General features: G+C 40.2%; 1 protein-coding gene across 1 annotated transcript in view; it reads right to left on the minus strand.

Moving 5' to 3' along the window:
• The window catches only part of LOC138259722 (mucin-2-like), a 256782-nt gene that overhangs the window by 23136 nt on the left and 216210 nt on the right, over positions 1–17436 (minus strand). The window contains exons 43-46 of the mRNA XM_069207617.1: positions 16639–16767; positions 12794–12922; positions 8949–9077; positions 4519–4601 (exon numbers count right to left, since the gene is read on the minus strand). Coding sequence (XP_069063718.1) covers positions 4519–4601; positions 8949–9077; positions 12794–12922; positions 16639–16767 — 470 coding nt within the window. The remainder of the gene's footprint in view (positions 1–4518; positions 4602–8948; positions 9078–12793; positions 12923–16638; positions 16768–17436) is intronic.

Raw genomic sequence — 17436 nt, forward strand, 5'->3', positions numbered from 1 at the left:
AAATATATTTTCTTAGTTTATTTTAAGAACCACAGGTTCAAATTCTACGTGTAATATCTCATTTGAAAGGTATTGCAGGTAAGTACTCTAGGAACTTTGAATAATTACAGTAGCATATATACTTTTTACATAAAACACAAGAAGCTGTTTTAAAAGTGGACACAGTGCAATTTTCACAGTTCCTGGGGGAGGTAAAGTATTGTTAGGTTTCACAGGTAAGTAAGTCACTTACAGGTTTCAGTTTTTGGTCCAAGGTAGCCCACCGTTGGGGGTTCAGAGCAACCCCAAAGTTACCACACCAGCAGCTCAGGGCCGGTCAGGTGCAGAGGTCAAAGAGGTGCCCAAAACACATAGGCTTCAATGGAGAGAAGGGGGTGCCCCGGTTCCGGTCTGCCAGCAGGTAAGTACCCGCGTCTTCGGAGGGCAGACCAGGGGTGTTTTGTAGGGCACCGGGGGGGATACAAGTCAGCACAAAAAGTACACCCTCAGCAGCGCGGGCGCGGCCGGGTGCAGAGCGTAAACAAGCGTCGGGTTCTCTGTAGATTTCAATGGGAGACCAAGGGGTCTCTTCAGCAGTGCAGGCAGGCAAGGGGGGGCTCCTCGGGGTAGCCACCACCTGGGCAAGGGAGAGGGCCTCCTGGGGGTCATTCCTGCACAGGAGTTCCGTTCCTTTAGGTGCTGGGGGCTGCGGGTGCAGGGTCTTTTCCAGCCGTCGGGAAATGGAGTTCAGGCAGTCGCGGTCAGGGGGAGCCTCGGGATTCCCTCTGCAGGCGTCGCTGTGGGGTCTCAGGGGGGACAACTTTGGTTACTCATGGTCTCGGAGTCGCCGGAGGGTCCTCCCTGAGGTGTTGGTTCTCCACCAGTCGAGTCGGGGACGCCGGGTGCAGTGTTGCAAGTCTCACGCTTCTTGCGGGGAGTTGCAGGGGGCTTTAAATCTGCTCTTTGAAACAAAGTTGCAGTTCTTTTGGAGCAGTGCCGCTGTCCTCGGGAGTTTCTTGTCTTTCTTGAAGCAGGGCAGTCCTCAGAGGATTCAGAGGTCGCTGGTCCCTTGGGAAGCGTCGCTGGAGCAGGTTTCTTCGGAAGGCAGGAGACAGGCCGGTAAGTCTGGGGCCAAAGCAGTTGGTGTCTTCTGTTCTTCCTCTGCAGGGGTTTTTCAGCTCAGCAGTCCTCTTCTTCTTGTAGTTTCAGGAATCTAAATTCTTAGGTTCAGGGAAGCCCTTAAAAACTAAATATAAGGGCGTGTTTAGGTCTGGGGGTTAGTAGCCAATGGCTACTAGCCCTGAGGGTGGGTACACCCTCTTTGTGCCTCCTCCCAAGGGGAGGGGGTCACATCCCTAATCCTATTGGGGAATCCTCCATCTGCAAGATGGAGGATTTCTAAAAGTTAGAGTCACTTCAGCTCAGGACACCTTAGGGGCTGTCCTGACTGGCCAGTGACTCCTCCTTGTTATTCTCATTATTTTCTCCGGCCTTGCCGCCAAAAGTGTGGCCCGTGGCCGGAGGGGGCGGGCAACTCCACTAGCTGGAGTGTCCTGCAGTGCTGGCACAAAGGGGTGAGCCTTTGAGGCTCACCGCCAGGTGTGACAGCTCCTGCCTGGGGGAGGTGTTAGCATCTCCACCCAGTGCAGGCTTTGTTACTGGCCTCAGAGTGACAAAGGCACTCTCCCCATGGGGCCAGCAACATGTCTCGGTTGTGGCAGGCTGCTGGAACCAGTCAGCCTACACAGATAGTCGGTTAAGGTTTCAGGGGGCACCTCTAAGGTGCACTCTGGGGTGTATTTTACAATAAAATGTACACTGGCATCAGGGTGCATTTATTGTGCTGAGAAGTTTGATACCAAACTTCCCAGTTTTCAGTGTAGCCATTATGGTGCTGTGGAGTTCGTGTAAAACAGACTCCCAGACCATATACTCTTATGGCTACCCTGCACTTACAATGTCTAAGGTATTGCTTAGACACTGTAGGGGCACAGTGCTCATGCACTGGTGCCCTCACCTATGGTATAGTGCACCCTGTCTTAGGGCTGTAAGGCCTGCTAGAGGGGTGACTTATCTATACCTGCATAGGCAGTGAGAGGCTGGCATGGCACCCTGAGGGGAGTGCCATGTCGACTTACTCGTTTTGTTCTCACCAGCACACACAAGCTGGCAAGCAGTGTGTCTGTGCTGAGTGAGGGGTCTCCAGGGAGGCATAAGACATGCTGCAGCCCTTAGAGACCTTCCTTGGCATCAGGGCCCTTGGTACCAGGGGTACCATTTACAAGGGACATATCTGGATGCCAGGGTGTGCCAATTGTGGATACAAAAGTACAGGTTAGTGAAAGAACACTGGTGCTGGGGCCTGGTTAGCAGGCCTCAGCAAACTTTCAATTCAAAACATAGCATCAGCAAACAGAAAAAGTCAGGGGGTAACCATGCCAAGGAGGCATTTCCTTACACAGACTCAGCACTAGTTCTCTAACTCAGTCATGAAATGCTACATTTCAATAGTATGAAAGGAATGGTATATTGAAAACTACTTGAAAAATTTGGAAAAATAAATAAATCTATTATATTCACTTCCAGGTTGGATGTCAAAGCCAAGGTCAATTTTCTACAGGTTCGCTGGAATAGAAAATAGGAAGGATGATGAATCAGATAGTATTGATGGTTTTATAGATTCAAGATCTGTGTTCTCCTGACTCAGAGTGGGTTTGAAGCACATACATAATACCCAGTTGAATGGTTTTAATACAATTATTCTTTTAGTAATTTATTTTTCAACAAGGTCCTTACTGAAATCTATAATAAATCTTATCTGAGTGAAAAATCAATTTACGTATAGCACAATGTGATGTGACCCCCTTGTGAAGTATTCGTAAATGATCCAAACCAAAATCCTCCTTAGTTGCATCTGACAAGGCTTCTGTTAGCAGAACAATGAATTGTCCTTAGCAAAAGTGTGTCTTTCTTGGAGCACAATTGAGATTACTTCACTGAAGTGCATTTCTCGCCAAGGATATGCTTCTTGCAGACGGTGTTTAATCATGAGTCACAATTGAGATTACTTCACTAATATGGATTTCCATCCAAAGATATATCTTCCGTGCAGATGGTGTTTAATCATGGAAGTAAGTTACTACCTTGTATTTTGTACATAAAACAGTTTTCAAATCACATGTTCTACAAATTTCTTTTCATTGTTAGTAACACCACTTGCTGGGACTAGCATGGAATCTGAGTAAACTGGCAGTTGAAGTGAGCAAAGTCAACCTTCACCCAGATTCTTGGAGAGATCACAATCAGTCACTGTTGACACAAGTAGTGGTCTTAAACTTAAACTACATTGAATTTCTTCCCAGAATGTTCAGGCGTCACAGCTTTAAGGCCTTGGTCATATGGATTTTTGGCCACCAATAACATCAAACACCTTTGGATCTTATAGATATGGGCAATTCCAGGTTTTTCAGGATAAGACAGTGAGTTGCAGAAACTTCTTCTGCATATGTCACACGAGTTTAGCTCCTTTGTTCTTCTGCCACTGTGGCTAATTTGCTTTGTTATGACTAATCATTGCTAGTCTGTGCTTACCTATTGTATAACAATTTACTACAGCAGCAAAAGGATGGCAATTTGACTCAGGTTATTGTGGTCACTTCTCGTATGCTTAAAGTATCAGATCCCATGAACTTACAACTGCTCATATCACAACCTCACTGTCGAAGGCTGGTGGATCTTATAGAGTTCTCATGTTTTCTAAATAGCCTCAGATTGTGGACTAGTTACAAGTGAAGATCCTCTCAACAGGGAATGAAATGACTTACTTTATTTGCCCTGACACTTCCATAAGTCGCTGACCATGAAGGAGAGGATAAAAATGGAGCAGAAGGAGGGAACTCTCACAGTGGTGGTAAACTGGGGACAAAACATTCAAATCCTGCCTAATATCGTGTTGCCAATGAAATCATTGCTTTCTTTGTATCGGAACCACCCTCACGTACACAGGAAGATCTGTGCAGAAACTTATGCTTTCACTGCGCTTTGCAAATTTGAAGTCAAATCTTATAAAATATGGTTGGCTCTGTAATAATAATTCACTTCAGCAGACACCGCAATGACATTACTTTTGCCTAAAAAATTATTAACATATAAATTGAAATATGAGAGTTGTACAGTCCGCATGGTAGAGAATAATCCTCTTGTAGGCAAGATTTAAGAACAAAAATAAGTGCTTTCTGTGCTTTTCTCATATTATATAATTGTAATAGTTGCAAAGATAGATGCCTTCCATTGTTTCATCTTTAAAGGTGCAACACAAATACTTTTACGTATGTAATTATCTTCAGAACTCCTTTGCTTGAATAGGATGCCAATTGAAATGCTGACTGAAAACATGATTTTGGAAATAATGCACTAAGCAGTTGTGGAACCCCTAAGTATGTGCATTTTGAGTGATATTATAAAAATACATCAATGTGATTGCAAAGCATTAACTGAAGTGGTGGTGGTGGAATATGTAGGAGTGGTTTGATTAGTCACCATGGTTGACATAGTTGTTGGGCTGGCTGTGATGCTTGGCACTGTGGAGATGTTAGTAGAATTTGTCGTAGTTGTCTCATGACCTGTATGAAAGAGCATAGTCCTCATGTACAAAGGTTACACATGAAATCAATAGATAAAGACCAGAAAATACACTTTCAAACTCCGAGGAGCAAACTTTGGATCATGCACTATGCACATAGTTGAACTGCCGCTACAGAAACATCTGCTTACATGAAAACCCTGTCTGTAGAACAGCCATATGACATCTGAGTTATTATTATTCTCTATCACTGCTGTGTTTGAAGTTCAAAGGCTGAGTGACATAAGTTTAAAGGTTATTTAATCTTCGGACATCTGTTGCCTGAAATTCTGCCTCTAAACAAATGTTCAAAGACACAGGAGAGGAATGGATCTGTGAATCTACACTATGATGGCATCATAAGTGTTCCTTCTGCAACCCTTCCTTCCCTGAAACTATTACTTTCTGAATGGAAACATGACATTATTTTCTCCTGTTCCGGGCATTTATCTTGTTTTGTGGGTATTTTCCTCCTCTGTCTATGTTAGCTGTTTGATTCTTCTCCTGCAGCTGTTTTGATCCAGAGACAGTATGAGACAAGCAAATAGTCTGGTAAATCTTGAAACTGGGCAACTTGGGCTTTTGCTCTTATCAAACATTCAAAGATGCAAGAGAAGTGCAAAGTTCTTAAGATGCAGCAGAAAATAGAGAAAAAGAAATGAAGTGGTGCTTAATATCTATAGTAACTCCCTCAACTCAACTCCTTGATTTCTGTCAGGGATGATCTTGATTTTTGCAATTTTAGGCCTATACTTGTAAAAACAATAGTAAAACTACTCATCACGATTTCTAAGTTAAATAATGATTAAATGTCAGAAAGGACTAAAGCTTCTCCCACAATATTTCACCGGACCCTACTAAATATAGTGCTCAGACAGGAAAATGATTATGTCTCAAAGAGCAGTCAGAGAATGGTGCAAGAAAATAAGTCCTGAAATCAATCCTGACCAAAAAGCAAGCGGTAAAACTTCTAAATCAATCACAGCAGGCACAGATTATACAAAACATATAGAAACACAAAGGGATGAGAAAACAAATATATACAAATGGTAAATCACTACATATATTATAAAAACCTGGTCACAATTGAGAGGGGCATTAAGCATTCACTTGACTACATCTGACTGCTACCAGGGTAAATAATATTTTCAACTAACAAGAGAGTAACCCATAGGAGACACATACTCACAGTAACACTCCCACTACTAAGTCCTACTGCAATTTGAGTATTCTGTTTGCAAGAGGAAACTTAGGGGGTCATTCCAATGTTGGCGGGCGGCGGAGGCCGCCCGCCAGAATTCCCCCCTCCGAAATACAGCGCCGCGGTCAAAAGACCGCGGCGGGTATTACAAGTTTTCCCCTGGGCTGGCGGGCGGTTGCTGAAAAACCGCCCGCCAGCCCAGGGGAAAACGACCTTCCCACGAGGATGCCGGCTCGTAATCGAGCCGGCGGAGTGGGAAGGTGCGACGGGTGCAGTGGCACCCGTCGCGTATTTCAGTGTCTGCAAGGCAGACACTGAAATACTTTGCGGGGCCCTCTTACGGGGGCCCCTGCCGTGCCCATGCCATTGGCATGGGCACGGCAGGGGCCCCCAGGGGCCCCGCGACCCCCCCTACCGCCATCCTGTTGATGGCGGCTTTCCCGCCATGAACAGGATGGCGGTAGAGGGGGTCGGAATCCTCATGGCTGCGGAGCGCGCTCCGCAGCCATGGAGGATTCACACGAGCAGCGGAAAGTCGGCGGGAGACCGCTGACTTCCGCTTCTGACCGCGGCTGAACTGCCGCGGTCAGAATGCTCGTTGGAGCACCGCCACCCTGTTGGCGGTGCTCCCGTGGTCGGTGGCCCTGGCGGCCACCGGCCGCCAGGGTCAGAATGACCCTCAGAGATGGATGAATAACTTAAGTTTATCCCAGATCTCATCATCTGTAAGAACATGCATTAGAATGCTGGCAGGTTGCAATGTTGCCACACTCTGTTTTTATTTAGAAGTATGTAGTCTTATAGGCGTTTTACACTACTACTTGGCATATGTACACTATGTAACGCCTTGACAATATTTTGGATGAGTATTTCCACAAGTACGTTAAGTCTCCTTTGGCCACTAATACACCTAGTGTAAACATTAGGTGTGGTTAGTAGACAAGTGCAGAGGCAACAATGCATATGTGGAGCACACTCCCTCTATTGTGATTCATGCAACAAGCACTAGGAAGATGATTGTCAGACTGATGACAAGTTCAAACCAGTTTATGAAAGTTCACTCCGATACTAGAAAACCTTTAAAAAGATGAGAAACTTCTCAGTTTGAAGAAGCAGACTCAGCACTAGTTCTCTAACTCAGTCATGAATTGCTACATTTCAATAGTATGGAAGGAATAGTATATTGAAAACTATTTGAACAATTTGGAAAAATAAATAAATCTATTATATTCACTTCCAGGATGGATGTCAAAGCCAAGGTAAATTTTCTACAGGTTCGCTGGAATAGAAAAGAGGAAGGATGATGAATCAGATAGTATTGATGCTTTTATAGATTCAAGATCTGTGTTATACTGACTCAGAGTGGGTTTGAAGCACATACATAATACCCAGTTGAATGGTTTTAATACAATTATTGTTTTAGTAATTTATTTTTCAACAAGGTCCTTACTGATATCTATAATAAATCTTATCTGAGTGAAAAATCAATTTACGTATAGCACAATGTGATGTGACCCTCTTGTGAAGTATTCGTAAATGATCCAAACCAAAATTCTCCTTAGTTGCATCTGAGAAGGCTTCTGTTAGCAGAACAATGAATTGTCCTTAGCAAAAGTGTGTCTTTCTTGGAGCACAATTGAGATTACTTCACTGAAGTGCATTCCCCGCTAAGGATATGCTTCTTGCAGACGGTGTTTAATCATGAGTCACAATTGAGATTACTTCACTGATATTGATTTCCATCCAAAGATATCTTCCGTGCAGATGGTGTTTAATCATGGAAGTAAGTTACTTCCTTGTATTTTGTACATAAAACAGTTTTCAAATCACATGTTCTACAAATTTCTTTTCATTGTTAGTAACACCACTTGCTGGGACTAGCATGGAATCTGAGTAAACTGGCAGTTGAAGTGAGCAAAGTGAACCTTCACCCAGATTCTTGGAGAGATCACAATCAGTCACTGTTGACACAAGTAGTGGTCTTAAACTTAAACTACATTGAATTTCTTCCCAGAATGTTTAGGCGTCACAACTTTAAGGCCTTGGTCATATGGATTTTTGGCCACCAATAACAACAAACACCTTTGGATCTAATAGATATGGGCAACTCCAGGTTTTTCAGGATAAGACAGTGAGTTGCAGAAACTTCTTCTGCATGATATGTCACAAGAGTTTAGCTCCTTTGTTCTTCTGCCACTGTGGCTAATTTGCTTTGTTATGACTAATCATTGCTAGTCTCTGCTTACCTAGTGTATAACAAATTACTACAGCAGCAAAAGGATGGCAATTTGACTCAGGTTATTGTGGTCACTTCTCGTATGCTTAAAGTATCAGATCCCATGAATTTACAACTGCTCATATCACTACCTCACTGTCGAAGGCTGGTGGATCTTATAGAGTTCTCATGTTTTCTAAATAGCCTCAGATTGTGGACTAGTTACAAGTGAAGATCCTCTCAACAGGGAATGAAATGACTTACTTTATTTCCCCTGACACTTCCATAAGACCCTGACCATGAAGGAGAGGATAAATATGGAGCAGAAGGAGGGAACTCTCACAGTGGTGGTAAACTGGGGACAAAACATTCAAATCCTGCCTTATATCGTGTTGCCAATGAAATCATTGCTTTCTTTGTATCGGAACCACCCTCACGTACACAGGAAGATCTGTGCAGAAACTTATGCTTTCACTGCGCTTTGCAAATTTGAAGTAAAATCTTATAAAATATGGTTGGCTCTGTAATAATAATTCACTTCAGCAGACACCGCAATTACATTACTTTTGCCTAAAAATTATTAACATATAAATTCAAATATGAGAGTCGTGCAGTCCGCATGGTAGAGAATAATCCTCTTGTAGGTAAGATTTAAGAATAAAAATAAGTGCTTTCTGTGCTTTTCTCATATTATATAATTGTAATAGTTGCAAAGATAGATGCCTTCCATTGTTTCATCTTTAAAGGTGCAACATAAATACTTTTACGTATGTAATAATCTTCAGAATTCCTTTGCTTGAATAGGATGCCAATTGAAATGCTGACTGAAAACATGATTTTGGAAATAATGCACTAAGCAGTTGTGGAACCCCTAAGTATGTGTATTTTGAGTGATATTATAAAAATACATCAATGTGATTGCAAAGCATTACCTGCAGTGGTGGTAGTAGAATATGTAGGAGTGGTTTGATTAGTCACCATGGTTGACATAGCTGTTGGGCTGGCTGTGATGCTTGGTGCTGCAGAGATGTTAGTAGAATTTGTCGTAGTTCTTTCATGACCTGTATGAAAGAGCAGAGTCCTCATGTACAAAGGTTATACATGAAATCAATAGATAAAGACTAGAAAATACACTTTCACCCTCTGAGGAGCAAACTTTGGATCATGCACTATGCACATAGTTGAACTGCCACTAAAGAAAAATCTGCTTACATGAAGACCCTGTCTGTAGAACAGCCATATGGCATCTGAGTTATTATTACTCTCTATCACTGCTGTGTTTGAAGTTCAAAGGCTGAGTGACAGAAGTTTAAAGGTTATGTAATCTTCGGACATCTGTTGCCTGAAATTCTGCCTCTAAACAAATGTTCAAAGACACAAGAGAGGAATGGATCTGTGAATCTACACTTTGATGGCATCATAAGTGTTCCTTCTGCAACCCCTGCTTCCCTGAAACTATTACTCTCTGAATGGAAACATGACATTATTTTCTCCTGTTACCGGCATTTATCTTGTTTTGTGGGTATTTTCCTCCTCTGTCTATGCTAGCTGTTTGATTCTTCTCTTGCAGCTGTTTTGATCCAGAGACAGTATGAGACAAGCGAATAGTCTGGTAAATCTTGAAACTGGGCAACATGGGCTTTTGCTCTTATCAAACATTCAAAGATGCAAGAGAAGTGCAAAGTTCTTAAGATGCAGAAGAAAATCGAGAAAAAGAAATTAAGTGGTGCTTAATATCTATAGTAACTCCCTCAACTCAACTCCTTGATTTCTGTCATGGATGATCTTGATTTTTGCAATTTTAGGCCTATACTTGTAAAAACAATAGTAAAACTACTCATCACGATTTCTAAGTTAAATAATGATTAAAAGTCAGAAAGGACTAAAGCTTCTCCCACAATATTTCACCGGACCCTACTAAATATAGTGCTCAGACAGGAAAATGATTATGTCTCAAAGAGCAGTCAGAGAATGGTGGCAAGAAAATAAGTCCTGAAATCAATCCTGACCAAAAAGCAAGCGGTAAAACTTCTAAATCAATCAGAGCAGGCACAGAATATACAAAACATATAGAAACACAAAGGGATGAGAAAACAAATATATACAAATGGTAAATCACTACATATATTATAAAAACCTGGTCACAATTGAGAGGGGCACTAAGCATTCACTTGCCTACATCTGACTGCTACCAGGGTAAATAATATTTTCAACTAACAAGAGAGTAACCCATAGGAGACACATACTCACAGTAACACTCCCACTTCTAAGTCCTACTGTAATGTGAGTATTCTGTTTGCAAGAGGAAACAGAGATGGATGAACAACTTAAGTTTATCCCAGATCTCATCATCTGTAAGAAAATGCATTAGAATGCTGGCAGGTTGCAATGTTGCCACACTCTGTTTTTATTTAGAAGTATGTAGTCTTATAGGCGTTTTACACTACTACCTGGCATGTGTACACTATGTAACGCCTTGACAATATTTTGGATGAGTATTTCCACAAGTACGTTAAGTCTCCTTTGGCCACTAATACACCTAGTGTAAACATTAGGTGTGGTTAGTAGACAAGTGCAGAGGCAACAATGCATATGTAGAGCACACTCCCTCTATCGTGATTCATGCAACAAGCACTAGGAAGATGATTGTCAGACTGATGACAAGTTCAAACCAGTTTATCAAAGTTCACTCCGATACTAGAAAACCTTTGAAAAGATGAGAAACTTCTCAGTTTGAAGAAGCAGACTCAGCACTAGTTATCTAACTCAGTCATGAAATGCTACATTTCAATAGTATGAAAGGAATAGTATATTGAAAACTATTTGAACAATTTGGAAAAATAAATAAATCTATTATATTCACTTCCAGGATGGATGTCAAAGCCAAGGTCAATTTGCTACAGGTTCGCAGGAATAGAAAAGAGGAAGGATGATGAATCAGATAGTATTGATGCTTTTATAGATCCAAGATCTGTGTTATCCTGACTCAGAGTGGGTTTGAAGCACATACATAATACCCAGTTGAATGGTCTTAATACAATTATTTTTTTAGTAATTTATTTTTCAACAAGGTCCTTACTGAAATCTATAATAAATCTTATCTGAGTGAAAAATCAATTTACGTATAGCACAATGTGATGTGACCCTCTTATGAAGTATTCATAAATGATCCAAACCAAAATCCTCCTTAGTTGCATCTGAGAATGCTTCTGTTAGCAGAACAATGAATTGTCCTTAGCAAAAGTGTGTCTTTCTTGGAGCACAATTGAGATTACTTCACTGAAGTGCATTTCCCTCCAAGGATATGCTTCTTGCAGACGCTGTTTAATCATGAGTCACAATTGAGATAACTTCACTGATATGGATTTCCATCCAAAGATATCTTCCGTGCAGATGGTGTTTAATCATGGAAGTAAGTTACTACCTTGTATTTTGTACATAAAACAGTTTTCAAATCACATGTTCTACAAATTTCTTTTCATTGTTAGTAACACCACTTGCTGGGACTAGCATGGAATCTGAGTAAACTGGCAGTTGAAGTGAGCAAAGTCAACCTTCACCCAGATTCTTGGAGAGATCACAATCAGTCATTGTTGACACAAGTAGTGGTCTTAAACTTAAACTACATTGAATTTCTTCCCAGAATGTTTAGGCATCACAACTTTAAGGCCTTGGTCATATGGATTTTTGGCCACCAATAACAACAAACACCTTTGGATCTAATAGATATGGGCAAATCCAGGTTTTTAAGGATAAGACAGTGAGTTGCAGAAACTTCTTCTGCATGATATGTCACAAGAGTTTAGCTCCTTTGTTCTTCTGCCACTGTGGCTAATTTGCTTTGTTATGACTAATCATTGCTAGTCTCTGCTTACCTAGTGTATAACAAATTACTACAGCAGCAAAAGGATGGCAATTTGACTCAGGTTATTGTGGTCACTTCTCGTATGCTTAAAGTATCAGATCCCATGAACTTACAACTGCTCATATCACAACCTCACTGTCGAAGGCTGGTGGATCTTATAGAGTTCTCATGTTTTCTAAATAGCCTCAGATTGTGGACTAGTTACAAGTGAAGATCCTCTCAACAGGGAATGAAATGACTTACTTTATTTCCCCTGACACTTCCATAAGACCCTGACCATGAAGGAGAGGATAAATATGGAGCAGAAGGAGGGAACTCTCACATTGGTGGTAAACTGGGGACAAAACATTCAAATCCTGCCTTATATGGTGTTGCCAATGAAATCATTGCTCTCTTTGTATCGGAACCACCCTCACGTACACAGGAAGATCTGTGCAGAAACTTATGCTTTCACTGCGCTTTGCAAATTTGAAGTAAAATCTTATAAAATATGGTTGGCTCTGTAATAATACTTCACTTCAGCAGACACCGCAATGACATTACTTTTGCCTAAAAAATTATTAACATATAAATTAAAATATGAGAGTCGTGCAGTCCGCATGGTAGAGAATAATCCTCTTGTAGGTAAGATTTAAGAATAAAAATAAGTGCTTTCTGTGCTTTTCTCATATTATATAATTGTAATAGTTGCAAAGATAGATGCCTTCCATTGTTTCATCTTTAAAGGTGCAACATAAATACTTTTACGTATGTAATAATCTTCAGAATTCCTTTGTTTGAATAGGATGCCAATTGAAATGCTGAATGAAAACATGATTTTGGAAATAATGCACTAAGCAGTTGTGGAACCCCTAAGTATGTGTATTTTGAGTGATATTATAAAAATACATCAATGTGATTGCAAAGCATTACCTGAAGTGGTGGTAGTAGAATATGTAGGAGTGGTTTGATTAGTCACCATGGTTGACATAGCTGTTGGGCTGGCTGTGATGCTTGGTGCTGCAGAGATGTTAGTAGAATTTGTCGTAGTTCTTTCATGACCTGTATGAAAGAGCAGAGTCCTCATGTACAAAGGTTATACATGAAATCAATAGATAAAGACTAGAAAATACACTTTCACCCTCTGAGGAGCAAACTTTGGATCATGCACTATGCACATAGTTGAACTGCCACTACTGAAAAATCTGCTTACATGAAGACCCAGTCTGTAGAACAGCCATATGGCATCTGAGTTATTATTACTCTCTATCACTGCTGTGTTTGAAGTTCAAAGGCTGAGTGACAGAAGTTTAAAGGTTATGTAATCTTCGGACATCTGTTGCCTGAAATTCTGCCTCTAAACAAATGTTCAAAGACACAAGAGAGGAATGGATCTGTGAATCTACACTTTGATGGCATCATAAGTGTTCCTTCTGCAACCCCTGCTTCCCTGAAACTATTACTCTCTGAATGGAAACATGACATTATTTTCTCCTGTTACCGGCATTTATCTTGTTTTGTGGGTATTTTCCTCCTCTGTCTATGCTAGCTGTTTGATTCTTCTCTTGCAGCTGTTTTGATCCAGAGACAGTATGAGACAAGCAAATAGTCTGGTAAATCTTGAAACTGGGCAACATGGGCTTTTGCTCTTATCAAACATTCAAAGATGCAAGAGAAGTGCAAAGTTCTTAAGATGCAGAAGAAAATCGAGAAAAAGAAATTAAGTGGTGCTTAATATCTATAGTAACTCCCTCAACTCAACTCCTTGATTTCTGTCATGGATGATCTTGATTTTTGCAATTTTAGGCCTATACTTGTAAAAACAATAGTAAAACTACTCATCACAATTTCTAAGTTAAATAATGATTAAAAGTCAGAAAGGACTAAAGCTTCTCCCACAATATTTCACCGGACCCTACTAAATATAGTGCTCAGACAGGAAAATGATTATGTCTCAAAGAGCAGTCAGAGAATGGTGGCAAGAAAATAAGTCCTGAAATCAATCCTGACCAAAAAGCAAGCGGTAAAACTTCTAAATCAATCAGAGCAGGCACAGAATATACAAAACATATAGAAACACAAAGGGATGAGAAAACAAATATATACAAATGGTAAATCACTACATATATTATAAAAACCTGGTCACAATTGAGAGGGGCACTAAGCATTCACTTGACTACATCTGACTGCTACCAGGGTAAATAATATTTTCAACTAACAGGAGAGTAACCCATAGGAGACACATACTCACAGTAACACTCCCACTACTAAGTCCTACTGTAATTTGAGTATTCTGTTTGCAAGAGGAAACAGAGATAGATGAACAACTTAAGTTTATCCCAGATCTCATCATCTGTAAGAAAATGCATTAGAATGCTGGCAGGTTGCAATGTTGCCACACTCTGTTTTTATTTAGAAGTATGTAGTCTTATAGGCGTTTTCCACTACTACCTGGCAAGTGTACGCTATGTAACGCCTTGACAATATTGTGGATGAGTATTTCCACAAGTACGTTAAGTCTCCTTTGGCCACTAATACACCTAGTGTAAATATTAGGTGTGGTTAGTAGACAAGTTCAGAGGCAACAATGCATATGTGGAGCACACTCCCTCTATTGTGATTCATGCAACAAGCACTAGGAAGATGATTGTCAGACTGATGACAAGTTCAAACCAGTTTATGAAAGTTCACTCCGATACTAGAAAACCTTTGAAAAGATGAGAAACTTCTCAGTTTGAAGAAGCAGACTCAGCATTAGTTATCTAACTCAGTCATGAAATGCTACATTTCAATAGTATGAAAGGAATAGTATATTGAAAACTATTTGAACAATTTGGAAAAATAAATAAATCTATTATATTCACTTCCAGGATGGATGTCAAAGCCAAGGTCAATTTGCTACAGGTTCGCAGGAATAGAAAAGAGGAAGGATGATGAATCAGATAGTATTGATGCTTTTATAGATCCAAGATCTGTGTTATCCTGACTCAGAGTGGGTTTGAAGCACATACATAATACCCAGTTGAATGGTCTTAATACAATTATTTTTTTAGTAATTTATTTTTCAACAAGGTCCTTACTGAAATCTATCATAAATCTTATCCGAGTGAAAAATCTATTTACGTATAGCACAATGTGATGTGACCCTCTTGTGAAGTATTCATAAATGATCCAAACCAAAATCCTCCTAAGTTGCATCTGAGAATGCTTCTGTTAGCAGAACAATGAATTGTCCTTAGCAAAAGTGTGTCTTTCTTGGAGCACAATTGAGATTACTTCACTGAAGTGCATTTCCCTCTAAGGATATGCTTCTTGCAGACAGTGTTTAATCATGAGTCACAATTGAGATTACTTCACTGATATGGATTTCCATCCAAAGATATATTCCGTGTAGATGGTGTTTAATCATGGAAGTAAGTTACTACCTTGTATTTTGTAGATAAAACAGTTTTCAAATCACATGTTCTACAAATTGCTTTTCATTGTTAGTAACACCACTTGCTGGGACTAGCATGGAATCTGAGTAAACTGGCAGTTGAAGTGAGCAAAGTCAACCTTCACCCAGATTCTTGGAGAGATCACAATCAGTCATTGTTGACACAAGTAGTGGTCTTAAACTTAAACTACATTGAATTTCTTCCCAGAATGTTTAGGCGTCACAACTTTAAGGCCTTGGTCATATGGATTTTTGGCCACCAATAACAACAAACACCTTTGGATCTAATAGATATGGGCAACTCCAGGTTTTTCAGGATAAGACAGTGAGTTGCAGAAACTTCTTCTGCATGATATGTCACAAGAGTTTAGCTCCTTTGTTCTTCTGCCACTGTGGCTAATTTGCTTTCTTATGACTAATCATTGCTAGTCTCTGCTTACCTAGTGTATAACAAATTACTACAGCAGCAAAAGGATGGCAATTTGACTCAGGTTATTGTGGTCACTTCTCGTATGCTTAAAGTATCAGATCCCATGAACTTACAACTGCTCATATCACAACCTCACTGTCGAAGGCTGGTGGATCTTATAGAGTTCTCATGTTTTCTAAATAGCCTCAGATTGTGGACTAGTTACAAGTGAAGATCCTCTCAACAGGGAATGAAATGACTTACTTTATTTCCCCTGACACTTCCATAAGACCCTGACCATGAAGGAGAGGATAAATATGGAGCAGAAGGAGGGAACTCTCACATTGGTGGAAAACTGGGGACAAAACATTCAAATCCTGCCTTATATGGTGTTGCCAATGAAATCATTGCTCTCTTTGTATCGGAACCACCCTCACGTACACAGGAAGATCTGTGCAGAAACTTATGCTTTCACTGCGCTTTGCAAATTTGAAGTAAAATCTTATAAAATATGGTTGGCTCTGAAATAATACTTCGCTTCAGCAGACACCACAATGACATTACTTTTGACTAAAAAATTATTAACATATAAATTAAAATATGAGAGTCGTGCAGTCCGCATGGTAGAGAATAATCCTCTTGTAGGTAAGATTTAAGAATAAAAATAAGTGCTTTCTGTGCTTTTCTCATATTATATAATTGAAATAGTTGCAAAGATAGATGCCTTCCATTGTTTCATCTTTGAAGGTGCAACCTAAATACTTTTACGTATGTAATGATCTTCAGAATTCCTTTGCTTGAATAGGATGCCAATTGAAATGCTGACTGAAAACATGATTTTGGAAATAATGCACTAAGCAGTTGTGGAACCCCTAAGTATGTGTATTTTGAGTGATATTATAAAAATACATCAATGTGATTGCAAAGCATTACCTGAAGTGGTGGTGGTAGAATATGTAGGAGTGGTTTGATTAGTCACCATGGTTGACATAGTTGTTGGGCTGGCTGTGATGCTTGGTGCTGCAGAGATATTAGTAGAATTTCTCGTAGTTCTTTCATGACCTGTATGAAAGAGCAGAGTCCTCATGTACAAAGGTTATACATGAAATCAATAGATAATGACTAGAAAATACACTTTCACCCTCTGAGGAGCAAACTTTGGATCATGCACTATGCACATAGTTGAACTGCCGCTACTGAAAAATCTGCTTACATGAAGACCCTGTCTGTAGAACAGCCATATGGCATCTGAGTTATTATTACTCTCTATCACTGCTGTGTTTGAAGTTCAACGGCTGAGTGACAGAAGTTTAAAGGTTATGTAATCTTCGGACATCTGTTGCCTGTAATTTTGCCTCTAAACAAATGTTCAAAGACACAAGAGAGGAATGGATCTGTGAATCTACACTTTGATGGCATAATAAGTGTTCCTTCTGCAACTCCTGCTTCCCTGAAACTATTACTCTCTGAATGGAAACATGACATTATTTTCTCCTGTTCCGGGCATTTATCTTGTTTTGTGGGTATTTTCCTCCTCTGTCTATGCTAGCTGTTTGATTCTTCTCTTGCAGCTGTTTTGATCCAGAGACAGTATGAGACAAGCGAATAGTCTGGTAAATCTTGAAACTGGGCAACTTGGGCTTTTGCTCTTATCAAACATTCAAAGATGCAAGAGAAGTGCAAAGTTCTTAAGATGCAGAAGAAAATAGAGAAAAATAAATTAAGTGGTGC

Source organism: Pleurodeles waltl, chromosome 9 (genome assembly GCF_031143425.1).
Source record: "Pleurodeles waltl isolate 20211129_DDA chromosome 9, aPleWal1.hap1.20221129, whole genome shotgun sequence".
Classification (NCBI taxonomy): domain Eukaryota; kingdom Metazoa; phylum Chordata; class Amphibia; order Caudata; family Salamandridae; genus Pleurodeles; species Pleurodeles waltl.